Source organism: Cynocephalus volans, chromosome 14 (assembly GCF_027409185.1).
Source record: "Cynocephalus volans isolate mCynVol1 chromosome 14, mCynVol1.pri, whole genome shotgun sequence".
In the NCBI taxonomy this organism is placed as follows: domain Eukaryota; kingdom Metazoa; phylum Chordata; class Mammalia; order Dermoptera; family Cynocephalidae; genus Cynocephalus; species Cynocephalus volans.
The window spans coordinates 86,087,448-86,115,122 of NC_084473.1; the positions used below are offsets into that span (position 1 = coordinate 86,087,448).

Consider the following 27,675-nt stretch of genomic DNA (forward strand, 5'->3'; position numbering starts at 1 on the left):
AGGCAGCAACAACAGCAAAGCTTTGAGACCAAAGCAGCAGTCCCTGTGCCCCCAAGAACAAAAACAACCAAGAAGAGCTCAGAAGTCCCCAAATTATATCCAACATCCAAAACAGCTGACAAACTAGTAGGAAAGACTGACACTATAAAATAAAATCTGAGACATGGCAGAAAAGGAACAGAAGACAAAAAGGCAGAAAAGAAAGAGAACCACAAAGATGAAGAACAGAGCCTGGGCAGGCGAAAGCTCTGCAACCCAAGACAAAGCTGGAAGCATAAGCTCAACGCTCTCCTTTGTCAGAGGTCTGCCTACCGTCTCTTTGTAGTTAACTCACTAAGGCAAGGAACGAGCATTTATCGGGCACACACGGGCACTCTGCATTATTTAACTGGCACTCTGCATTATTCAAGCCTCACAACAAACTTTTCTTCAGGAAGAAGTGCATTATAGGACTAAAAATACTTATGCCAAATGTATTCCAGTGTTAAGAATTTTTCAGACTTTAGAAAAGTAACAGATACATAAACCATATACAAGCGTGTTTCAAGAAGTTCATGGAGAACTGTCCGGTTAGCTCAGTTGGTTAGAGGGTGGTGCTGATAACACCAAGGTCCAACCCCAACAGGGTTCAATCCCTGTACCAGCCAGCTGCCAGAAGTAAATAAATAAATAAATAAAATTGATAATTTTTTTTTTAAGTTCATGGAAAGATTCATACTATCTTCTAATTCTATGTTTCTGCAAACTTTCTGAAGATCCTTGTGTTACCTAACACCCATGGTGGCTACTGAGGCACTGACTTGTAATCAAACACGTTTCTACAGTAAAACACACGAGTAGTCACACCAAGTAGGATAAATAAAAGTTATATGTGGCCTTCTGTTAGTTCAGGTGAGGTTTTGCTGCCAACTCACATTTTTTTGGTTCCAGCACTTTTTGGAGCTGGAATTATGGATGGGTGAGGGGACTTATCTGTGCAGCCTGCACATGTCAGTACAAGCAGCAGAAGTGAGCAAGAGACCTCTAAGAAACCTTCTTATGATGTTCACCAGCCTTCCTGGTAAAGGTGTAAATGTGTAAAGTTGTGCTCATCTGAAGAGATGAACAGACAATGCCTATGACAGAGACGGGGACCCCACAGACGATGAACGGCGTCTACCTTGTCTATTATAAAAGCAGAAAGGGCAGCTCTTCAGGGCCTCTCCCTCCCTCGCCCTTGTTAAACAGCCCTCAGAGCCAATCATACAAGTCACACTTCCGTCTCTATTGCCAGCACTCAGTGAAAGGGCTGAAGTCTGTCACTCGTCTTATGCCACTGTCATGTATCTTCAGAAGATTGTTTTCATGTTTCAAAATCAGAGTTTTAGAAGCTTAAATATCGCTGGTGAAAGGTAAGGAAATTAAGATACTCTTAAGCAATGAATTCTCCGAAAAAGTCCCAATCTTCCCTTTGTTTCCTCCTGTTGCGTAAACAGGTCACCTTAGTAATGCCTTGCTACTAAGGACACATTTCTAACAGTGTGGGATACAATAACTCACCATGCTTCAGTTTAAGGAGATCGGAAATACATTAGCCTTTACTTGAAAGGCTATCAATAACAGAAAACTCTTATTATTCTTTGTTTTTTTTTTTTTTCAGTTTTATTTTATTTGAAAACTCTTATTATTCTGCTGCCTGACTTCAATAGTTAGAATTCCAGGGAAATTCTAGGATGCTGAAATTTTTCAATCAATTTTATGGATTAAACAGACAGAAACAAAAATTATTACATTTCAATAAGAATTTAAGAATTACTGGCTAGAAAAGAAATTAGATTTTTACTACAGGCCTCTCCACCTTCCATCCCATTACATTACCTTTTATTTATTTTTATTTTTTATTTATTTTTTTTGTCGTTTTTTCGTGACCGGCACTCAGCCAGTGAGTGCACAGGTCAGTCCTATATAGGATCCGAACCCGCGGCGGGAGCGTCGCCACGCTGCCAGCGCAGCATTCTACCAAGTGCGCCACGGGCTCGGCCCTACATTACCTTTTAGATTACATCTTTTTTAGGGATAATATGCAAAATACAAAATGCCACCGAATCAACTTTCTTATGAATCATTTTTGTGCCATCCCAACTCTCTCTCTATTTACATATATATGGGGCACTTCAAAAAATTCATGGAAAGATTCCTATTATCTTTTAATTCTCCTTTTCCACGAATTTTTTGGAGTACCCTTGCATACTATATACCTCGTATATATGTGTGTGTTTATGCATGCGTGCATGCATGTGCATGCGTGCACACACACACATGCAAAGTCAACTCTCACTATTCACAGTAGTTATGTTCTATGCCACCACTCTGAACACCAAATTAGTGAATACTGAACCGCTGCTCCAATGGGGAAATACAGAGCTGGGTTCCTACAAGTCTCTAGTCATATCATTTTTGTCAACTGATCAATACATAAGCTAGTTTTATGAGTGTTACTATGGAAAGACACCTTATTTAATATATGTACTGTTGATTCACTAACATTGAACTCACAGGACCGGCACAGCCTTCTTGCATTTTAGGAATATTAGCACATCAGCACTATGGTTGGTTGGCAGCCATTTTAAACAGTGAAAATCATCAACAAAAAGCACAAAAATGTGAAAAACATGGCATTAACCAGACCTCAAGGGGACCCTTGTTTACAGAATGAGAGCTGAAAGAAGAAGGCAGAGCACGGTAATGTGTGTGTCAGAAGACCCAAAGTTTTCACTGCTCTGCCTGGGTCTGTGAATGACTTTAAAAGCACAGAGTATTGATACTGGGGTTGCAAATAAATTTTATCGAGTAGGTGAATTTGCAAATACGGAACTTGTGGATAACGAGGATCAACAGTATGTACATATATAGGCCATTTACACTTTATCATTAATGCTATAACCAAGATTTGATGTTGTCTTTGGACTATATAAAAATATTAAACAAATTTTTGAACTTGGTATAAGCTAGGATTTTTGATTAAGTTCCTTTCTGCTAAATGAACAAACAAAAACAGACTATGCAAAATGCCAAAACTAGAAATTATAAACAGGCAGAAAACAATACTGCTTGATGCCATCACATCATTTCACAAGTGACACAACTGGCAAAGGGTGAAAGCAGCATGCATTTACCTTCAGAAACATCAGGAAGAGCTGACCAGGAGTAAGGACTTCTTGATTCACTAAACTATCAGGATTGTCCTCCATGCACTCTCCTTTGGCTAAAGCAAAGAGCTTCCGAGTCATGAGACAAAGCATATAAAACTTTTCAACATTGGATTTCAAGTGGATGCAGATGCACTGGCTGTCAAAATAAAGAGAAAAAGCTTAAAATGATTCAGCTGCTAATACTCATTAATGTCCTATTAACCAAGGTCCCCAGTTCATGTTTACTTAAAATAAAAATCCTTACTCACTTTGAAAAATTGTCTTTAACCTTTACAGACAACATTAGTGAAAATATAGTCACTGGTCTAGAGCTGTGCTGGACAATATGGTAACAAGTAGACATTTGTGGCATTTAAATTTAGTTAAAATTAAATAAAATTAATCATTCATTTTTTCAGCTGCACTGGCCACATTTCAAGTGCTTAACATGTGGCTTGTGGCTACATATTGGACAGCGCTGGTCTGAGTCTGGGCTCTTTTAATAATTATACAGTGGTTACATAAGACAAAGTCCTTGCTTTGGGGAAATAAAGGGACATAATGCCTGCAACTTTCAAACAATAAAGAAAAATGTGTATCTATGCAAAGAAATAAAAAAAGTAAAATGTTAACAATTAGTGAAAGTAAATGTCCATTGTACTATTTGGACATTATTCTGAACATTTGAAGTTATTTTAAAATAAAAGTTAAAAAAAGTATAAAATAAAACAGAACTATCATAAAAAGAGAGAAAAGTGACAATGGCCACAGAAATAAAGCTTCCCCTACTGGTCAGGACCAGAATTCTACCCCCAGGTTCACTGCTTATCAGATGACTCAATCTCCAAAATCAATACAAGGACCACTGCTACCCCTCCACCCCTAACAGTTTAGGCAAAGCACACATACTTAAACAGGAACTCTGCTGCTTGTTCGTTTGGGTACCAGTCAGGAAGATTGAGTTTTACTCTGAAGCATTCACCTAGATAGTTATGGACCTGTTTTTGTGTGGAACAACCCTCTTCCATTACAATCCGTAACATCTGAGAAACAGAGTTCCTAAAGAAAGAATCATCCTCTTTTCCTTTGATGAGCTCTTGAAAAATCTGATAATCGGAAAAGCTGACAAGTGCCTAGGATAGAAAAAAAAGACTTTCTTTTTATTCACTCACTAATAAGAACTAAAATATTTTATTCATTTAGTAACAATTCTCTCTTTTTGTTTTCAATACCCAAGAAAAAGTAGTACTCCATAACTACTGAATCGAAGCGAACTCTCCAAAGTAAAGCATTTCTTGTAGATGGCCCCCAATGATCCTCACCTCCTGGTATTCACAAACTCATACAGTCTCCTCCCACACTAAATCAAGGCTGGCCTGTGTGACCAAGAGAATATGACTCTCAAGGACAGATCACAAAGGGCACAGCGGCTTCCACCTTCTCCCCTTGGCTAACCACCTGCGGGAAGACAGCTGCCTCAAGCCGCCTATGGAAAGGCCCATGTGGAGAGGAACTGAGACCTCGTGCCAACAGCCAGCACTGTGACTGGCCAGCCATACGAGCGAAACACCTTGGAAGGGGATCCTCCCACTCTGGTCAAGTCTTCAAAATGACTGCAATCTCCTGACACCCCATGTCGCAAGTACGTAGCCAAGCCACACTCAAATTCCTGACCCACAGAAACAGAGAGAGGAAGGTTTACTGATGTTTTAAGCTCCTGAATTCTGAGGTAATTTATTACGGAGCACTAGATTATTAGTACACCATGTACATTAATGGGGAGAACCACCTACTCTGCACAGAATCCTACCTCCAATAAATCTCTTCATAACAAATTTCTTCATCCATTAAGTCATACCTTAAGTGCAAATCCCAAAGGAAGAAAAAACAGTTCTTTCCGGTAAATAAAGTTCAACATAACTGTGCCATTTTCCAAGTAGTGAAGGTTCATATTAACAGCCGAATGTTCTTCCCTCACACAGTGTATTGAAACTCCTATTGAAACAAACAGCAAAAAAGCTGAAACTCAGTAACACTATGATTGCTTCGATCATTTTTTTCTGAACTAAATTTTACCCTCTTAGACATAACTAGAGCCAAATCACTAAGTTTAAACAAGACTGGCAACCAAAAACGTCTCGAGACCATTCCAAATGTCCTGTGGGGTACAAAAATCTCCCTGGCGGAGAAACATTGATATAACATAACTGGAGCTATGAATTCAACCAAACTTCAAAGTTTTCCTCCAGACCAGGGTCTGTATCTTATCACACTTAATATCTAGCACTCTGCAGAGCATGGTCATATAGAACTTTATATCCCTAGTAAACTGTGGAGTCCAGTTAGAGATGGTGGCTTGATCTACCAGTACAAATGAAGAAAAGCAGAATTTTAGATTTTAAGTTTATTTCAGCTTCAGACAAAGATTGCTAAGACACACTTGCATGAATTGATACAAAACAATAAATGATTAGACATTTTGTTTTTGTTGGCGGGTGGCCAGTACAGGGATCTAAACCCTTGACCTTCGTGTTATAACACCGTGCTCTAGCCAACTCAGCTAACTGGCCAGGCCCACCTTTTGTTTTGGTATTTTGGTGGTGGAGGTTAGGAGGGAGCAGTCCTAGGAGCTTTCACTCAGCCTGTTTCATTATAGTGGCCCTTATTCTTTGGGTCAGGGAAGAACTGTGAGGATTCTGCCAGTTGTGAAGTATATTTGGTGCAACTGGGGAAATAACCACAAGATTAGTTCAAGGTCCCTCCTGATCCACTGTGAGATGGGCTCCGGCCAAAACTCTATCTAGTGACCTCCATAAGCCTCTCCCCTTCCAGAGGACCATGGGGCACTTGGCTCTCCAGGGATTAGGGTCAGATAACAGCCAGTGACCACAACGCAGTCTCCAGTGGAGTGAGCACAGGCTTTGAAAAAGACCAGAACCCAATTCCCGCCCTTACTTTTATCCAGGTGTTTTTTTTTTATTTGGGGTGAGTGAGCATTCTTTCAGCTCCCTGAGCCTGGTTGCTCATCCACAAAATGGAGCTAAAAATAGTCATCTGATTGTTGTGAGAATATAAGATTATATATGTCAAGCATTTCATACATTGCCTGAAATACAGTCTAACAACCAGCTTTACCATTTGCTGCTTTTGGAAAGAGAATATAAACCTCAGTCATTACCATTACTTCATCAATATTTTAATAACTTACTTTCCATAGTGTTCTTGATTGTTCTAATTTACCTTCAAATGTTTATATCATTTAATTATTCATAATATTTCTTGAAAGTAGGTTGAGATTTTGGACACCAAGATTCAGAGAATACTAATGATTGTTCAATATTTCCAAATAATGAGCTATATAACTTAACTTATATTTTAAACATAGATGTGCACCCCTTACCCTGGTATTTAATTTAGTAAATTATTGTTTTTAAATGTTGGGGAGTGTGTAGGGAATTGTGCTCCAACCATAGCTACTAGGAGTGTAAACTGGGAAAGCATTTCAGGAGGGCAACACGGAAAGACAATGTGACCCGGGAAAATATCAGTATCTTTAACCCAGCAATTCGGCCTAGACATTCATCACCATGAAATAATTTTTAAAATCAGCAAAGATTTAGCTAGAAGGGTTTTATCACATTGTGGTTTGGAAAAGAAAGTGATATAATTATGAGTTTTTAAATACAGAATTGGCTCAATAAGTTTTGGTACACCTATGTAGTAGAATACAGCAGAGTCATTGCAAAGATATTAACAGTATATTACTTAGTAATGTAATATGCCTATTCTCAATTTCATTTAGATTTTTTAAATGTGTAAGTATAGCTAAACATTTTTTATAAAGAAGAACAATGAAGGGGAATCAGCCATTCTGATATCAGAACATATTGTAGAGCACAGTTATTAGAAAAAGGTGGTATCAGCACAGCAGCAGAAAACAGATTAATAGAACAGAATGGATTCCCAAAGTGGGGGGTCACTCCTTTATACAAGTTCATGGAAAGTTCAAAAAGTTCATGGAAAGATGCGCGTTATCTTTCAATTCTATTTTTCCGCAGACTTTTTGAAGTACCCTTGTACATTCGATTTAACCCACGATAGAGGAGGTATTTGAAATCAGTAGTAAAGGAACTAACTTCAATAATGATGTTGGAAGAATAAAAATTGTGGAAAAAGAGTAATCCAGATAGATGAAAGAGCTAAATAGAAAATAAAAAGTGTATTGGAAAAAAAGTAGAATTATTTATTAATGTAAGAAAGTCTACTTTAATAAAGGTAGAAAATGCAACAGAAAGGGCTGGCCAGTTAGCTCAGTTGGTTAGAGCAAGGTGTTGTAACACCATGGTCAAGGGTTCAGATCCCCATACCAGCCAGCCACCCCATGCCAAAAAAAGAATAAAATAAATCCAGAATTTATAGAACAATCCTATAAGTCAAGGATAAAAGGACTCAAAAGAAAAGTGAGACAGTTCAGTAGATAATCTCATTCCCAGTTATCAGCTCCTTCCCTGTATCAATGTTAAATGTCTCCATATGCCCTGTTGGAGGAGGATACTTCCCTGCTCCACACCCAGGGCTGGCTGTGAAACATGCTTTAGCCAACGGAAGGTGAGAGGATGTGACCTATGCCACATCTGAGCAAATGTTTTAAATGTTCAGCCTTTTGTGTTTCCTTTCTATTGCATGGGAGCAGCCTGTTCCAGGTGCTGGGGCCAGCACTGGGAAGATAAACTGAGCAGAGCTATAAACCAACCTCAGCCTTCATGAAAAATGATCAAGAACTAACTGCTTGTTGTTGTAAGCCACTGAGATACTGGGTTTATTTGTTATAGCAGCAAAACCTCTGTGATACAGACAAGAACAGGCAATTCACAAAAGAGGAAAGCACAAGTATGCAACCTTCCTAGCTATCAGAGAAATGTAAATTCCAGTAAGATTTTTGGTCCTTCAGATTAGCAAAAAAATAAATCTGATAATATCTAATGTTGGCAAGAAAATGTGGAAATGGGTACCTCATACAGTGTTGTTAATGATACACCCATTCTGGAGGAAAATTGATGATACATCCCAAACTGCTTATCTTTGTCCTGGCCCATTTGGGATTTTATTTTATTTTATTTTTTTGGTGGCTAAGCCAGTAAGGGGATCCAAACCCTTGACCTTGGTGTTATCAACATCATACTCTAACCAACTGACCTAACCAGTCAGTCCTGACTAGACATTCTGACATGCTGAGATGCTGTTTTTCTAGGTATAGTATATATGGCTACAATTAAAGGCTGCTTTTAATCTCAATTATAAGGATAAATTGTTTAATTGTAGGGTTTGCCCAAGAATATAATGTGTTGTCTTGTAAAGCCAGACATTGTCATAGAGAGTGCTCAAACAGAAACTAGGTGGCTGTCAGCTAAAGATCCCCAAGGGGAGTGCCACAGTTGCCTGAATCAGAAGAATTCCTAGTTCTATGCCCACCTGTGGCCAAGTCAGTTTAGCTTTCATCTTCATAAGCAGTAACATAAATACACTTTCTTTCCCTATGAAAAGATGGTACATAAAAGAAATAGAATACTGTAATAGAAATATTTCCCACTATTAAATCTTTTAAATCTAATTTTTAAAAATTTTAAAATACTTAATTGATAAACTCAAGGTATACACATTGTAATGATATGATATACATTGAAAATTACCACACTCAATTGGAGCCAGTCAAAAATAAAAAAAAGAAAATTACCACACTCAAATTGATTAAAACGTCAATCATTGGCTGCCTGGTTAGATAAGTTGGTTAGAGTGCAGTGTTATACCACCAAGATCAAGGGTTCAGATCCCCGTACCAGCCAGTCACCAAAAAAACATAAAACATCAATCACCACCCAGTTACCATCTGTGTGTGTATGTGTGTGGGGGTTGGTCAGGACATTTAAAATCTACTCCCCTATCAAATTTCAAGTAAATGATACAGTATTATTAACTATAGTTACTATGCTGTACATTAGATCCCCAGAACTTTATTCATCTTATAACTGAAAGTCTGTACCCTCTGACCAACATCTCTTCATTTCCTTCCCTACCCCCATTATGAAATCTTAACACAGAAATGCTTAAAAGAAAAAAAACAAACAAAAAAGAGAGAGAAAAATATCAAAGACTCTATTTAGATGCATCTACTTTTTTAAAAAATGGCTTTAAATTTTCCTAAAAGAACATTCCAATAATCACTAGAACTTACCAAACTGTGTATAGCCAGGCCCTCTGTTTTTCCATTTTGGTCTTATCATTGCAATAGGGAAATTTCTCCGAGGCATAATCAACATTCGGATGACTTTTTCAATGCCATTGATTATAAAATAGCCTCCCATTTCCTGCCAAAGAGATGAATTAAACAATGATACATGACTAACTGTAACATAAGCTTTATTCCTAGCCAGATGCAGTGCAACATGCAAAAGAGGAACACACAAGTGAAAAGGACCACGGATCCCTTGAAAATAGTACAGACACTGTCAGTATGTGAAAGAACAGTTTTCTCACGCACATTAAAGATGTGCAAGATCCTAGGGACATGGGAGAAAAGCACAGAAGGAGAACAGGGCACTACCTTCTACTTGACAGGCTCGATCTAACCTGCCTTTCTGTCCCATAAAATGACTTCAGTATTCAAATGTTATTACAAAAATACTTACTCCAAAGAGAAGCTGAAAGATAAAAACAGTAAACATTTTGCTTCCATACAAATATGATTTCCCAAGTAAGTTAAAAAAACTTTTGAGTATATGAAAGCTCTAAACACCAGAAATTTAGATTAGCTAAACAGCAAAATATTTTTAATAGTTCCGGTCAACAACACATTTCTGTAATAAAGAGCTACTATGTACTAGTTGCCTAGTAAATAGGCATATCATGCTAGGTGCTCTATGTTATCATAACAATTAGTCCTCACAACAATGAATGGGATAGGTATTATGCCCATTTTCAGTAGAGGAAACTGAGGCTTAGGAAGATTAAACTTCTCAAAGCCACACAACTGAGTGTCAAACCCAGACCTGACATGAACACCCTCTTCCCACTGCATAACACAGTCTATCTTTTGAAGGCAGAGTCTGTACATCTTGATTAACTCAACTCAATACTGCTAAGCCACCTTACACAGCTGAAAGAAACAAGGAAGGGAAGGTACAGTTGGTCCCCAACTTATAATGGCTAGACTTATGATTTTTTGACTTTACGATGGTACCTGTACAACCACTGTTTTTCACTTTCAGTACAGTATGCAATAAATTACATAAGATATTCAACACTTTACTATAAAATAGGCTTTGTATTAGATGATTTTGCCCAACTGTAGGATAATGTCAGTGTTCCAAGCATGTTTAAGGTAGGCAAAGCTAAGCTATGATGTTTGGTAGGTTAGGTGTATTAAATGTACGGAATGCATTAAAGGTATATAAATGGCTTACGATATTTTCAACTTATGATGGGTTTATCAGGACATAATCCCATTGTAAGTCAGGGAGCATCTGCATGTGAGCCACTTAACATGCTCACAGAATCTTACTGTCAGTAAAGTCTATGTTTTTGACAATAGTTTTGTGGGATAAAACAGCTTTAAAAAACCAGATTTCTTGGAAGTACATCTCCAGATACATATGATTCAGAAAATAAGGGAAAAACCTACCAGTTCTTCCTCTAAAACAATATTCTCTAATTGTATAGCCATGTTTTCATACTGTCTCATTTGGTAGTCATTAAGAGCCACACACAGTACGCAGATAAGGTATTAATGCCCCACTTTATCCAGAAATGGAGCACAAAAGGAAAAACTGCCTCCTACTATCAAGCTTCTTAGATTCTCACTCCCAACCCAGGCCTCCTCTACTGTCACAGGGCCTGAGTCCCCGCCACTACCTCTGTCTCCTCATGGTGCTCAATGAGGGCTTGTGGAGGAAGGTTGTGTAAGTTGCAAAGCTTGGACTTCACCATGATAGGAACATAGCCAAGGAACTGCTTAACGATTCCTTTTGAGATTCCATTCACTGCCCAACTGATATCCGCCTAAATGAAAATGAGACAAAAAAATTACTTAAAATATCTGTTCCAGCACATGAACTTTGCAAAAAAAAATTTTCAATCTGGATCTACAAGAACAAATGGGTATTTTAAAAGAGTGAGGAAGAAGACCACAATTAAATGGTTTTATGCTTTAGATTCAGAAGACGGAATTTCTTAGATGACAGCACTAAGAAAGCAGAATTCTGGTAATTAACTTTATTAGACACCAGCCCTATTCTCAAAAATGTGCAGTGTGAGGGCCACACAGTATCACTTGTACTCACTGTCAACTTCCCACGGTAGGTACTCCTTCGGCCTCGACATTCTGCTGGATAAACGTTGAGCTCTTTACAGATGGTCCCTTTGGGAACTGTGGGTGGACTGATAACAGCATCCACAATAGTAAGAGAGATGCGCTCATCTTTGAAAGTAAATTCAAAGGGAGGTATGGCCTGAAATACAATTCATACCGTAAAATGGCTTGCATTTCCAACATACTTTTTCTCTAAGACTCTTCCAAATCCCACATGTTCTACAAGCGTTGATGCCTGTCATGTCAATGTGACACATCTAAAAAGACTGTTAAGGCTACATCTAGTCTACTCCTAATTTCATTAAGTTCTTAAAACTATAATGCATGGATTTTTTTGAGTGTCTACTATGTGCCGGATTCTACAGTATAAAACAAAGCTCCTATTCTCCAAACCAAGTGCCTACCTTGTCTACTCTTAACCTCGTGTCCTTTACGTACATAGCAAGACAAATGGGACTGCTGCTGATAGAGCAAGGATATGGAAACATTCTCCTGATATTGGACGGTACAGTTTAGGCAAATATTTGTACATTTCATTCCATGGCAGCCTCATACGGAAGCCAGAGCCACCCAAAGGTGAAGGTGGTGGCAGGGTGGTTTTCCCCCTTCCACAGTGGTTTTTATCTCTGCTCCTCTCCCTGGATGAAGCTCTGCTGTTCTGAGGAAGGGGCAAGTCGAAGCTGTCTTACATATTAACTATGATCAAACGCCTAGCCTTAGCATTAGAATAATGAATTATGCCAAATAAGTGCCAAGAATACAAAGGAGGTTCTCCACCCTCATGTAGTTCAACTGGCCTTTTCTAAATTTTTAAATTTGACCTAAAGCTGGTATTATTTCAGAATTTAATACTCCATTTTAAAATAAAATTTATATTTCATGTTTAAGGATGGAGCATAAGTTTAAAAAAGGGCGATTAAAAGATTTGCTTTTTCAAGCCACAGCTGCACTATCTGTGTCTAAATACAATCATTATTATTCACAATAGTTTTGTTCTATAAAGTTGCCACAAACACTGAATAAACAAATACTGAGTCGCTCCTAGGGGAAATAGAAAGTTAGGTTCCTGTGAGTCTCTCATCACAACATTTCGTCAACTGGTCAATACATAATGTTGCTTTATGTGTGTTTTAGTTTTAGGACACCTCATTTAATGTATATTGTTGACCATTGACATTGAACTTTCGACCAACACACGACAACAAAGCTTATCTAACACACGGATTTTCTCCATAAGGCACAGCACAGACTTAGAAACATTAGAAAGCACTTTAGTAACACGCTTGGGAGACATTTTAAATAGCAAAAACACCAACAAAAAGCAAAAAAATGAAAAAAAAAGTGCACTAAATGAATGCTGCCTTATCGGACCTCACCTGAGAACATGTAAAACTGTAAATGAACAGTATGACTGTTTTTCCCCTTGGCTTTATAAATATCAGTCATTTACCTTACTGTGTTTTATGGGACATTTTCAAACAGAATTACGGTACCAGCAAAGCTGTGGTGTCATTATCTATACAGAGCCAATTTTCTTCATCTACTTCAAGCAAAACAACATATCTCAATAGACTGAATGCAGAAACAGATTTAAGAATCCAGCTGTCTTCCAATAGGCCATTTAAAAGATTTTTTTTAATGCTATTCATCTACTAATTTTTTTTTTTGCTTTAGAAAATATTTTTCACAAAAATGTTAATGTGATTGATTTATTTCTGAATGAATTTGTATTTTTTAATTTCTCAATTTTAATTTCTAATAGTCATCCCTCAGTATCAGCAGAATATTGGTTCCAAGACCCCCATGGATCCCAAAATCCATAGATGCTCAAGTCCCTTACATAAAATGGCATATTATTTGCATATATCCTATGCACATCTTCCCATATACTTTAAATCATCTCTAGACTACTCATAATACCTATACAATGTAAATGTTATATGCATAGTTTTTATGCTGTATTGTTCACAGATTAATGACAAGGAAAAAAGTCTGTACAGCTTCAGTACAGACACAACATCCATTTTCTTTCCCCAAATATTTTCGATCCACAGTTGGTTGAATCCAAGAATGCAGAATCCATGGATATAGAGGGGCAACTGTATTGCAAAACAAAAGTTCTTCAGGGGTCCCTCAAGAATTTTAAGAGTAGAAAGTTTGGGAACTCCCAATCTACATATTACTCCTTCATAAAAATTCTATGTATAGGTGCTCCTTTTTTTATTTTTAGAGCAAGTCTTCCTTGATCATCTCAATCCTGGCCTCTTTTTTCATTATCTCAATAAACCCAGCACCAGTTAACTTTTTTTTTTTTTTTTAAAAGATGACCGGTAAGGGGATCTCAACCCTTGGCTTGGTGTTGTCAGCACCACGCTCAGCCAGTGAGCAAACCGGCCATCCCTATATAGGATCTGAACCCGTGGCCTTGGTGTTATCAGCACCGCACTCTACCGAGTGAGCCACGGGCCGGCCCTAACTTTTAATTAGATGTAGGTTTTCTCACAGACTTGATATCCTAAGAGTCCAGGAATGATACTAGTATTTCTCATCACTCTTCTCTTTCTCAAAAAGGTTAAGGAGTATTAATCATTAAAGAAACCTTAATGGTTCCCATATTATTTGCAAAATAGAGTTAAGTATCAGACTAGCCATGAAAGCTCTCCACACATTATCTCTATGCCTATCTCTCACAACGTAAACCTTACCCAACAAAACCACAGGTTACTGTCCCCTAAGCATGTGGTTCTGCTCCTACCCCTCCCCTGGAGAGAATGCACTCTCCTCTTCCCTTTAACGTGCCTAATCCCCTCTTCCTCACCGTCAGAGCCTAGTGCCTGTAGACACTGGGATGTATCTCCCAGATCTTACCCCACCATCCTCACCTGCCACCACTACCCTCCAGACCGATCATTTAATGTTGACAGCATATGGCATCTAATAATGCTATCACATTTTTCTACTCAATCTCGCTTTTATGACTCATTTATATCTTTCTCAACACCTGCCTAATTCAGAACGGGTGCCCAGTAGCTTCTCTCCTTAAAGCTCTAAGAGAAGTTAACTGAAAGATGGACTTGCACGTCACAGCCCATCTACGAAAAAGTTCAGAGCCTTTTGAGGCAAGTTTTGGAGAGGTAAATCTTCAAGTGATATAAAGGCGTGTACGCTGTAAATGTCTAGGAAGCACATCCCAAACAGGCCACTTCCTCACTCTCACAGCTCCCAGAAACAGCCCTACAAAGCACTAGGGTTCACAAACACATATAAATCCAGAAATCTCAAATACACCGTCCCCTGGTCAACAAGACAAGTCTTCCGAGGCCAAGCCCCGGGTCCAGTTCTACAACTGTTCTGCTCTCCCGCGTACCCACGATGAGCCTGGCACTGTGAAGGAGTAGTGTTTGGAACGACATTGTGGCCTCCCAGCCATCTCTCTGGGACCCACCCAGCCCTTCTTCGCCCGCCTCGAGCTCGGCTTCGCCGCGGGAAGCGGCGCCTGCAGACGCGGGGCCGCAGGGAGCCCGGGAGGACGCCGCGCTCACCTGCACCGCGTGGCTGAGCCCCTCGCGCACAGCGTAGTTGAAGGAGTCCACATGCGCCCGCGTCAGCTCCTGCAACGCTGCCTTTTGCTGCTCCCGCGGGATCCCGTAAGAGGGGTCGGTCAAGTGCTTCAGGCTAGGCCCGCTGGGCAGGTTCCGCCACCGGCCGTCAGGATCCATGCGGCCGCCAGCACACCGGACGCCAGCGGCCAGTCGGCACCCGCCGGAAGGAACTTCCGGAGTCCCGACGCCCGCGGCCTGCTGGGAAATGTGGTTCCCTCTTGTTCGGCCCGCCCTCTGCCCTCCGGTTATATAGAGTCGACTTGGAACCCAAACCGTGTAGTGAATGGACCGCTTAAAACTGTACAGAGCCAAAGGAAAAACAAAAACAAAACTGTACAGAGCCGGAGCGTGGCGGGTCCCCTTCTCTCCGCCGCTGCCCCACCCGTATCCCTCCTCCGCTGATGACACCGAAATTGGGCGTGGGGAACCGCTCCCCGCCCAATTCAGCCTGTGACCTCTTTGGCTCTCATTCGCTCAGTCAAGTCAATTGTGCCCGGAAGAGAGCGGCCTTGGAAGGTTCCTTCTATTCCCCTTGACCGCTTTCTGATCCAGTGCTGCCGTCTACCGTGGGAAGACACTCAGTGGAGTCGTGGCTTCAGGTGTTGTCGGCACCAGCCTCTCTACGCAACTCTTACCTAGTGAAGGCTCATCACTGGGACGGTCAGGCAGTGGTCAGCGCACGCTAACCCCCTCCCCGCATCTTCTGGCCCCAAGTTGGGGACGGGGGAGAAGGTGGGGGGTGTCGGGCGGTCTCAGACGGAAAGTGGGGGGGGGAGGGGGGCCACCAAGGGAACTTACCCTTGAAATCCTTTGGGTCTCTACGATCACTTATCTCCCCAGAATACTGATTAGTCAGGCAATGCCTTTCAGCTTCATCGTGTGTGTACTTAACGGTGTACTGCGGTATAATCGCCATACAATAAACGACACGTTTAAAGTGTATGTCGTTGATAAGTTTTGACTTATGTGTACCCCCTGAGGCCAACATCACAATTAAGACAATGAGCTCATCTACCACTTCCTAAAGTGTCCTGCCCCTTTGGAATCCTTCCCTCTATCAACTTCACTTTTCCTAGTTCAGCTGGTAATTTTCATTCCTACATGGCTTTTTAAAAAAGTTACTTCTGTGTCTATTTTATTTTGACATCACCAAATCTACCAAAGTGCTGTGCAGCTGTAACATGTTCTGCAGTGTCTCGCCCCTTCGGAGGAAAACCCTTCATTCCCTCTCCCCCAGTCAAGGACTCCTAGAAGGCAGGAGAATAAGGGGATTATTGTAGGAGCAATAATTTCCATCAGCCTACAAACTTGCTAGAAGAGCTCTTAAAACAAAAAAACTCAATCATCATCCCTTGTCCCTTTTCGGCGAGCGCACCATTTCTCTGCTCCCCTTTGTACCGTCTTAAAAGTATTGACCATCCTCGTTGTCTCTCCACTGTTTTCAATGCTCATTCATGTTGCAGAGCGTATCAGTACTTCACCACTTTTATGGCTGAACTGTACGTATATCCAGTCACTCGTTGACAGACATCTGGGTTGTTCCACTGTTTGGCCATTTAGAACAATGCTGCCGTGAATATCCGTGCACAAGTTTTTGTATGGACATGTTTTCAATTCTCTTAGGTATTACAGCTAGGAATAGAAATCTCTGGGTCATATGTTAACTCTGTGTTTAACTTTTTGAGGTGCCACAAAACTGTTTTCCAAATGAGCTGTACAATTTTACATTCCCACTAGCAGTGTGTAAGGATTTCAATTTCTCCATATCCTTACCAGTACTTGTTATTGTCTGTCCTCATTATAGCCACCCTATTACATGTGCAGTGCTATCTAATCGTGGTTTTGATTTGCATTTCCCTAATGACTAGTGATGTTAAGCATCTTTCATGTGTTTATTGCCCACTTGTATATTTGCTTTGAAAAAACGTCTGTTTAGATACTTCGCCCATTTTTAAACTGGGTTGTCTTTTTATTGTTGAACTTGTAATAGTTCTTTATTTTATTTTATTTTATTTATTATTTTTTTTTTTTAAGTAAAGATGACCAGTAAGGGGATCTCAACCCTTGGCTTGGTGTTGTCAGCACCACGCTCAGCCAGTGAGCAAACCGACCATCCCTATATAGGATCCGAACCCGTGGCCTTGGTGTTATCAGCACCGCACTCTACCGAGTGAGCCACGGGCCGGCCTGTAATAGTTCTTTAAATAGTCTACCTTGTCCTTGTCAGGTATACGATTTGCAAATATTTTCACCCATTCTGTGGGTTATCATTTTACCTTTGTGATGCTGTCTTTTGAAGCAATAAAGTTTTTAATTTTGATAAAGTTTTTTTCCTTCTGTTGGTTGTCCTTTGATATCTTACTTAAATCATTTCCTAATCCAAGGTCATGAGGATTTACCCCTATGTTTTCTTTCAAGAGTTTCGTACTTCTTACAGTTAAGTCTTTGATCTATTTTGAGTTAATTTTTGTATATGGTGTGAGAAAGACATACTACTTCATTTTTTTTTTTTTTTTTTGCATGTGGATATACAGTTGTCCTAGTACCATTTGTTGAAGACTATTCTCCGCCCCCCGCCCCGTTGAATTGTCTTAGCCTCCTGTCAAAAATCAATTGATCATACACGGAAGGGTTTACTTCTGGACTCTCAATTCTATTCCCTTGATCTGTATGTCTATCCTTATACCAATACCACATAGTCTTGATAAATTTAGCTTTGTAATAAATTTTGAAATCAGGAAGTGTACTTCCTCCAACTTTGTTCTTTCTGCAGACTGCTTTGGCTATTCCTGGTTCTTTGTATTTCCATATGAATTTTAGAGTCAACTTGTCAATTTCTACAAAAAAGGGCAACTTTTTGGTAGGGATTATGTTCAATCTGTAGATCAATTTGGGGCATATCTTTATCTTAACAATAATTGTTTTCCAGTCCATAAACACAGGATATCTTTCCATTTATCTAGGTATTCTTTAATTTTTTTCAAAGATGTTTTGTAATTTTTAGTATACAAATGAACTTTTGTTAAATTTACTCGTATTTAATCCTCTTTGGTGCTGATATAAGTGGAATTTATTTATTTGTTTTTACTTTTTTTTTTTTTTTTTTTTTTTTGGTGACTGGCTGGTACAGAGATCGAACCTTGGACCTTGGTGTTACCAGCACCACACTCTAACCAGCTAAACCAACCGGCCAGCCTCAGCCTCAGAGTTGTTGTTTCTTTTTTTTAAATTTCATTTTCTAATTGCTCATTGGTAGTATACAGAAATACAATTGAGTTTTGTATATTGATCTTGTATCTGGCAATGTTGCTGAACTCCTTTATTAGGTCTAATAGTTTTTGTGAATTCCTTAGGGTTTTCTATATGTAAGATCTTGTCATCTGCAAAGAGAAATACTTATACTTCTTCCTTTCCAATACTTTTTACCTTCCTTCCTTTTTTCTACTTGCTCTTTGTAGAACCTTTGTACAATGTTGAAATGGCAAGAATGGATATCCTTGTTTTGTACCTGGTATTAGAGAGAAAGCTTTCAGTCTTTCACCACTAAATATTAAGCTGTGGGTTTTCCAAAAATGCCCTTTATTGGTTGAGGAAGTTTCTATTTTATTCCTAGTTTGTTGAGTGTTTTTAATCGAGTGTTGCATATTGTTAAATGCCTTTGCTGTGTATATTGATATGATCATATATGTTTTGTCCTTTTTTCTATTAAAACAGTGTATTACATTGAATTTTGTAAATTGAACAAACTTTGTATCCTTAGAAGTCCTACTTGGTCATAGTTTATAATCCTTTTCATATGTTGCTGGATTTGGTTTGCTAGTATTTTGTTGAAGATTTTTTTCATCTATATTCCTAAGAGTTTGTTTTTCTTGTAATGTCTTTGTCCGATTTTGGTATAAGAGTATTAATAGTGGCCTCATAAAATGAGTTAGGAAGTGTTCCTTCCTCTTCTATTTTTTGGAAGAATTTGTGAAAGATTGGTGTCAATTCCTCTTTAAACATTTTTTTTTTTTTTTTTTTAAAGATGACCGGTAAGGGGATCTCAGCCCTTGGCTTGGTGTTGTCAGCACCACACTCAGCCAGTGAGTTAACTGGCCATCCCTATATAGGATCCGAACCCGCAGCAGTGGTGTTCTCAGCACCGCACTCTCCCGAGTAAGCCACAGGCCGGCCCCCTCTTTAAACATTTGGAATTCAGCAGTTAAGCCACCTGGTCCTGGGTTTTTCCCCGTGGGAAGTTTTTAAAATTAGTAATTGAATCTCTTTACTTGTATATTTCTTTATTAATACAGAAACTAAAAGAAAAATTGTTATTGATTTCTAATTTTATTTTCTTATGGTCAGATGACATATGTATTATTATTTCAATCCTTTTAAATTTACTGAGGTTTATTTTATGGCCTAGCATACGATCTACCCCAGAGTGTTCCATGTGCACTTGAGAAGATTGTGTCCGAGGGTACTTCAAAAAGTTTGTGGAGAGATTTGTATTATCTTTTAATTCTATTTTTCCATGAACTTTTTGAAGTACCCTGTGTCCTGCTGTTGGGTGGACGGTTCTATAGACATTTGATAGGTATAGTTGGTTTATAGTTTTCTATTTTCTTATTGATCTTCTGCCTAGTTGTTCTATCCATTATTGAGAACGGGCATCAAAGGCTACAACTATTATTGCTGAATTATTTATTTTTCCCTTCAGTTCTGCCCATTTTTGCTTCAGATATTTTGGGACTCTCTTCCTAGATGCATATATTTATAACTTTTATATCTTCCTGATAGATTGATCCTTTCACCATTACAAAATGTTTTTGTTTACAGTAACAATTTTTTTAAAACCTACTTTGTCTAATACTAGTATAGACACTCCAGCTGTCTTTGAGTTACTATTTGTATGGTATATCTTTTTCCATCCATTTACTCTCAACCTATGTTTCTGAAACTAAAGTGTATCTATCTCTTGCAGATAGCATATGGTTAGATTGCAGTTTATTTATCCATTTTGCCAATCTCTGCCTTTTGTTTAATCCATTTACATCTAATGAAATTACTCATAAGGTAGGATATATCTGCCCTTTTGCTATTTGTTTTCTATGCCTGTCTTTTCCTCCCCTCTATTTCTTCATTACTGCCTTCTCTTTTCTTAAATAGATATGTTCTAGTGTAACATTTTAGTTCCTTTTCTTCTTTTTTATTATATATTTAAAGTTATCTCCCTAGTGGCTGATGCGTCTTGGTGCAGATATCTTTGAGTCCATCCTACTTAGAGTTTATTGAACTTCTTGAGTGCATTTTAATGTTTTTCATTAAAGTGGGAAAGTTTTTTGGTCACTATTTCTTCCAATATGTTTTCTACACATTCTCTCTCCTCTCTCTTCTGGGACTCCTATTATGTGTATGTTGGTATGCTTGATGGTGTCTGAAGCACTGTTTATTTTGCTTTCTTTTTTTTTTTTTAATATTCCTCCAACTACATAATCTCAATTGACTTCAAATTCACTGATTCCTTTTTTCACCAATCTAAACCTGCTTTTGAATCCCTCTAGTGAATTTTTCATTTGCACTATCGTATTTTTCAACTTCAAAATTTCTACTTGATCCTATTTTTTTTTAAAAAATTTCTCTTTATTGGTATTCTTTGTGGTGAGACATTGTTCTCATTTCCTTTAGTTTTTTAAACATATTTTAAATAGTTGAATTAAAGTCTATGTGTAATAAGTCCAATGCCTGGGCTTCCTCCAGGACAGTTTTTTTTTTTTTCACTGACTTTTTCCCCATGTATGTGCAGGTCCCATAACTAGTATCAAAAATTGGAAAATGTTAATAATATCATGGGGCAACTTTGGAAACTGATAGTCTCTCTTTTCTGGGGTTTACTGTTGTTGTTTGTTTTAATGACTTTCCTGAACTATTCTGTAAAGCCTATATTGTTTGTTGTGTGCAGCCACTGAAGTCTCTGCTCCGTTAGCTTAGTGGTTAACTAATGATTGAAAAGAGATTTCCTTAAATGCCTGGAACCAATAAGTCTCCCAGCCTTTTGCTTCAGGGCTCTGGGGGGCGGGGGGCATGCCTTCAATACTGAGGCAGGCATTGTACTGCTCTGCCTTAGTCTTCACTTCCTACATAAGCAGAGCCTCAAAATCAGCCAGAGGTGAAAGCTGAGGGAATTCTCAGGGCTCTCCGAGCCATGTGCAAAGCCCCACACATGTGCAGCCTTCTATATTCTTAGGAATATGTCAAAGCTTTTCAAAACCTAATACAGGCTTCTCATTTCCCAGCATTTCTTCTAAGTTTTTTTTTGGTCAGTTTGTTGTTCCTATTGTCATATTCATAGCCACCTCAGGAAGCTGAGATGTTAAACAATTGCTGCTTGATCATTTTTGACAAATGTACCCAGGAAAAAGGTTGTTCACATTGGGTTAGCTTTGAGTCACATTAAATAAAGTTAAGCCCTAAGAGTGGGGACTTACATGGATCTACCAGAAAGGTCAAATCATAACAACTCTCGGGGCCGGCCCGTGGCTCACTCGGGAGAGTGCGGTGCTAATAACACCAAGGCCCCGGGTTCGGATCCCATATATGGATGGCTGGTTCGCTCACTGGCTGAGTGTGGTGCTGACAACACCAAGTCAAGGGTTAAGATCCCCTTACCGGTCATCTTTAAAAAAAAAAAAAAAAAAAAAAAAAATCATAACAACTCTCTGGTAATGAGGATATGGAGGAATTCCAACCCTATTCTGTATCCTACAATGGATGCTAGGCTGATGGATTTCACCATGACTGTACAGCTGTTGGTTTACAAGGCTACTGTGGAACTGCAGAAAGGAGAATGGTAATACAGCAAGTTAAATATTAGAAAAATCACCGTTCTTACTCAGATGCAACCATTTTTCTTGAATAAATGCTCCAAACTTTGGTTAATTTCTGGAGTTTTCCCAGTGTTCGCATTGCTTTTATGGAAGAGAGGACTTGCAGAAGTTCTTACTCGGCTACTCCCACTGATTCACACGACGTCCTCTCATGTATTTTTTAAAAAGAATTTTGCCTACAGCAATCTTCGAGTTGTGCCATGAAGTTTCCCATACGACAGGGGCTCATTTTTCTTTGCCTTTAGGGATACTTTGGGGAAAACATCTTCAAAGAATCACTGAACCTCTGGGGCCGTGGAAGAACTTAAGGTTCTTAAATGAGAAGGGACAGCTACTGACAGCAAGTAGGACCAGACTCCAAGAGAAGTCTTCCAAAGGCTTTGGACCTGCCCACTCTCAGGCTCCTGTGTAGCTTCCTGCCTGGGTCCCTGTGTGTTTGTCCCTGCACCCTCCATGCAATTTCAGCTGAGTTCAGTGGGAGTGTGTCACATCACATCTGAAATTGACTTGGAGTGGGATGCCTATGCTAGGATTTCTGGCTTGGAAGGACACTTCTCTGTGCCAGATGTAGATTTATGAAGTGAAAGCAGCCACAAAAAGTAGGCCAACTGTACATGGGAAAGGAGTCCAAAGCATTCAGCTTCATCACACAAGAAGCTACAACTAAGTTTATGACAATTTACATAAATGTAGCCTCTGCTACCATAAGACTAAGTGCCTGACATGTGAGGTTTATGGATATTCATAAACGTGGCCTTTGAGAAATGCTTAATAAGGACATCTTAGCCTTCTGGCTAATTATGGAAGTACCCTTATTTCAGAAGCCCCTACAACTCTGTCCCATGTCTGAAGCACACATAACTCTCTTTCACAACCATAGGTCTCACTTTACAATTTGCATCATGATGCAGACAATAGTCAAGACGTGAGAAAGGATGAACTGCATTTTGGCAGCTGAAATTGTTTCTATGCTTCATCCTAGAGCAGCTCACCAGCTTTGAAGGACAATCTGCCAGCTTATGTATTGGGTAACATCCCAGGGTCAGCAAACTATGGCCACATCTGGCCTGTTTTTATGTGGCCCATGAGCTTAGAATAGTTTTTGCATTATGTAAGAGTTGGGGAAAAAACAAATACGCAACAGAGACCCTACATGGCTTTCAAAGTCTAGCAGATTTACTATTTGGCCCCTTACAGAAAAAGTCTGCCTACCTCTGGGTAATGGCATCATGGATTTAAATAACCAGTGATATCCTAAGACAGTCAAGACCCACAATAAGATGATAGCATCAAAGGGAACAAAATCACTTTAAATATCATTACTTTACTTTAATGCTCCAGGCATTTTAAACATTCACAAAATTACCTTATTTCAGAACTCATTTCCTCTAAGGTACAGATTCTGTGTCCAGGATCAGAGACATGTATACCACTGAATTATCTCTAAAGCAACCACATGCTACATGGGTCTCACCCTGGCACCTTGTCTTTGCTGGTAGAGCCCCCTCTCCATGCCCACAACAGGGCTTGATCCTCCACTGCTTGACACAACCTCAACTGTTAATAAAAGCATGCTCTGTTAGCTTCACTGACACTTCCTGGTCCTGTTGTTCCTAGTATATTTCCAGCACTCCCAGATATTCCATGCATATGACCATTATCCTGAGGAGCTAGGGAAACATCATGTCAGCTGGTAAATATACCAGCACCTGCTCCACTAAATCATACAGACACTGAGGCACTTAAGTGTTCTTGGTAAGATGGAGTTTATAAATACCATAGAGTTAAATGTGAGGAAAGGGGCTTTTCTCTCAACAGTTAGTTAATAACCTTAACACATATTTAGCAGATTTATAATTTCATGTCTGTTTACACTTCTTGTCAAGGCTTTATAAGCTGTTTACATAAATGAAAGCATGTTTGAGTTTCCAAATGCTACAATGAGAAGCAAATAGAGAACCTGCTTAGACAACACTTGCTCATACCATGAACACATAAATCAACACCTGGTTGTTCTTAAAGAAATGCCTGTGTTTCCAAAAAGAATTTTTTACAAAGCAGTACACTTTATGTGATTCTTCCAGGGCAATAATGTGTTTTGTCCTTCCTTCTCAAGTAGTAGTTCAAGGCATCTCGAGACATATTGCTGCCTGAGGTTCTGATTTAATTGGCCAGGGGAAGGAGGAGGGGAAAAGTGTGGGCACCAACATTTTTTAAAACCTTCACAAATGTTTCCAGCATGTAGTCAGTGCTGAGAACCTTGGTACTAAAGGCTCTGAGTCTTCCTACTCTCATTTTTCCTCACTAAAAGCCCATGAGGTAGTCCCCAGGTTAGGCAATGATCTCTTCCATGAGATAAGAAACTAAGGCACAGATAAGTTAACGGGCTCATCTGCTACTGTGCAGTCAAAGAACAGAGCCAAGATTAGAACTGACATCCCCAAATCAATAATGCCTCCTCCCCCGGCAACTGGCAGCACTTCCATGGACTAAACACATGAAGACTCACTGGGGGCCAGGCATGCCCATCTGTGCCAAGGGCAACATGCAAAGGCAGAGAACAACTGTGAGCCTACCATTCCACCTAATCAAAAATAAATGCATAAAACAGATACTTATTTGAAACCACATGAGGAATAAAGCATATCTTTCTTTTTTTAGCAGTACTTCCCTCACATCTGTGCCATTGAAATCAGTTTCTTAGAAAATCCATCAAGATTCAGATTTCCTAACATCTGAATTCTTAGCTCTGTCACTGTGAGAGCTGGAAAACTCTAGAATGTCCCTGTAATTTGGTTGCAAAAGGTAATTACAAGCCTGTGTTAGCATGAGGCAGCAGTACAAAAACCTCCATGCTCTCCCCATCACCAGGCCCCAGACTTACCAAGGAACCGGCACCCTACACTTTCAAAATGGGTACCTCTTCCCATGATCTGATCAGATCTCACGCCCTTCTCAGAAGTTCCCAAACACTAACTGCAATGGGCCTAAAGGACTGATTGCCACCACTGTTTCATTTTGCTCCGGATGCAAGCTTTATTATTCGCATTCTAGGTAACCACCAGGACTTTCATTTTGTAATTTCAAATTCCCATGAGAGCCAACCCAGTTGGGCCCTCCTCCATTTAACCCTGACATAACCCCTTCACATCCCATCACCTATTGCTGCAACTGTTAAATAACGTTTACCGTTATAACTTTTTGCACTGTAAGCTCCTACATCTCATCATGTTTGAGGAGGTGTGGCTCCTTCTTCCCTTTTGCAAAAGTCTCACCTGACTGCAGAAATGTTCTCTTGTGCCAAGTAGAAACAAAGAAGAGAGCACACATATGTACAAAGAAACAACACACCGCATTCTGGGGAGGAGTGCAGTTTCAAGGGGTCTGCTGTGATTTCCAAGACACTATAAGAAGGGCCTGTTTGCACAACTCACACTGAACACAAATGACATCATATTCTTCCCACTGCTAGTGACACAACCTCCTGAAGAGCCTACAAAGTGTTAGTTAATCCAGTACATGGAAACCATACCTAACAAGACACAGTGGCTGAGACTTATAGGATGCTGCGTGGAGCTCTGAAACCACTTCTTTGCCATTTTAGAAGACTTTCCCATTTAGGCAGGACATACATTTATCAGAGAGCCTCTCCCCTGATACCTACAGGCACAAGCAGACATAGATCCCAACTGGAACGAAACCTGCCCCTCCAGCTCTTGCAGAAGAAGCTTGGAGCACAAGAAAAACAAAAAGAAGGGAAGGTACCTGTGTCTGGGGAAGGGCCAGAGGTTTTTTTTTTTTTTTTTTTTTTAAAAAGTGAAGAAAAGGGAACTTTGCAAAACTGTCTTTAGAATTCTGGTTAAAACAAATTAATTGAGAATCATCATATTTCAAAGACCCACCACACCCAAGCTATGAAGTAAAGCCTGATATCATGTTTTTTCTCTCTCATGCATATTTGATGCTTACAGGTTCAGGGCAGACTTGCTGCTTTGTTTCTAAAACATGCAGAGAAAGCAAACAGAAAGGACATTGTTGGGGGGGAGGGGGGGGAGGGAGAAGGGAGGGAGGTTTTGGTGATGGGGAGCATTAATCAGCTACAATGTATATCGACAAAATAAAATTAAAAAAGAAAAAAAAAAAAAGTAACTTTGCTAATAGTAAAAAAAAAAAAAAAAAGAAATACAATGAAATATTATTCAGACTTTAAAAGGAAAAAATCCTGTCACATGATACAACAAGCATGAACCTTGAAGACATTATGCTAAGTGAAATAAGCCAGGCACAAAAGGACAAATACTGTACGATTCCAATTATATGAGGTACCTAGGGCAGTCAACTTCATAGAGACATTAAGAGAATGGTGCTTACCAGGGTCTGGGGGGAAGGAGGGATGGGAGTTACTGTCTAATGGGTACAGAGTTCAATTGGAGATAATGAAAAGGGGTCTGGAAATGGATTGTGATAGTGATAGCACAACAATGTACATGAAAGTACATAATGCCACTGAAGTATATGTTTAAAAGGGTTAAAATGGTAAATTTTGTTGTGAATATTTTATAATAAAAAAGAAAAAACCCAAAAAAAATAAATAAATAAATAAAAAAAAAATAAAATAAAACATGCAGAGAGCAGACTGAGAGCAGTGATTGCTGTTCTGGCGCCCAGTCCCCACGAAGCCTGACAGGTGACTGACCAAACACCATCAGGAACGTGATGAGGAGAAGCGCCCTGCCGAGGGGAAACGCACAGCATGAAACTAGGGACTTGCATGCTTGTCCCAAGTCTGGTGGGGCAGTATTGTGGAGGGACGAGTGGGGAATACACGGGCAACCTCCAAAATGCTCGAACGTCCAATCCGTGTCCCAGAGCAGCGGGGTCACAGGTGGGCACACTGCTAAGGCACGAAGGCTACAGCAGGAGGGAAGACGCCAACCAGAGGTCCCAGGAGGACAAGTTCTGCTCCAATGCTGCCTTAGGGTCAAAAGATGTTTTAAAAGGATAAGAACATACCATAACCATATCCCTGTTTTTTCCCCTTAGAAGAATATCTGCCTTCCTCCCAGACACCTGCTCCAGTTTTCAAGCCTCCACAGCACCGGCCAGAGCTCTGCCTGGGAGGCCCCCTGAGCAGCTGGCTCTCAGCGTAGCATCATGTTCACGGCCTCCACCATGGCATCTGTGTGCGCTGTCCGTCTTCCCTGTTTGGCCTGGGTCATCCGCCTCCCCTGGAGCAGGGCCCGCGCTTCTTCTGAGGCAGCTCTGAGCACCAGCGTCTGTCACAGCCTAAGGAAGGTGGCTGGCTGGCTCTGCTGCTGCTCCACGTCTGGGGGCGGGAAGACACTAGATATGGCTAAGTCCACGATGCCCTGGCACAGCTCTGCATACAGCTTCCTGAAATGCATTTCAAAAAATGTCATTGAGGACGTTCATCAAAGCACAAGCAAAAAATCAAACCTTTTTTTGTTGTTGTTGCTGTTTTTAACCAAGATCTGCCCTAGAAATTCCATCTTGTGACCACATTTATAAAACTGGTTTCCATCATACATGCAAATGCTGCAGGAGGCGCCAGATGAAGCACGCCCTCAGGTAACGGCTGCAGAAAGCGTCACAGGTGAGCAAGGCAGACAAGCCTGCTCCGCCTGGCAGGGCGACAGGCAATCTCCTCAGCG

General features: G+C 39.9%; 2 protein-coding genes across 2 annotated transcripts in view; both read right to left on the bottom strand.

Annotated features, from left to right (window-relative positions):
* Window positions 1-15,302, bottom strand: part of POLR1B (RNA polymerase I subunit B) — a 29,110-nt gene extending 13,808 nt beyond the window's left edge. Inside the window, exons 1-7 of the mRNA XM_063078599.1 lie at window positions 15,078-15,302; window positions 11,507-11,674; window positions 11,079-11,225; window positions 9,403-9,535; window positions 5,029-5,165; window positions 4,080-4,303; window positions 3,156-3,327 (exon numbers count right to left, since the gene is read on the bottom strand). Coding sequence (XP_062934669.1) covers window positions 3,156-3,327; window positions 4,080-4,303; window positions 5,029-5,165; window positions 9,403-9,535; window positions 11,079-11,225; window positions 11,507-11,674; window positions 15,078-15,254 — 1,158 coding nt within the window. The 5' untranslated portion in view covers window positions 15,255-15,302. The remainder of the gene's footprint in view (window positions 1-3,155; window positions 3,328-4,079; window positions 4,304-5,028; window positions 5,166-9,402; window positions 9,536-11,078; window positions 11,226-11,506; window positions 11,675-15,077) is intronic.
* Window positions 15,303-26,162: 10,860 nt separating this feature from the next.
* TTL (tubulin tyrosine ligase) overlaps window positions 26,163-27,675 on the bottom strand; it is a 30,196-nt gene continuing 28,683 nt past the window's right edge. Inside the window, exon 7 of the mRNA XM_063078476.1 lies at window positions 26,163-27,397. Within this exon, the coding sequence (XP_062934546.1) occupies window positions 27,283-27,397 (115 nt within the window). The 3' untranslated portion in view covers window positions 26,163-27,282. The remainder of the gene's footprint in view (window positions 27,398-27,675) is intronic.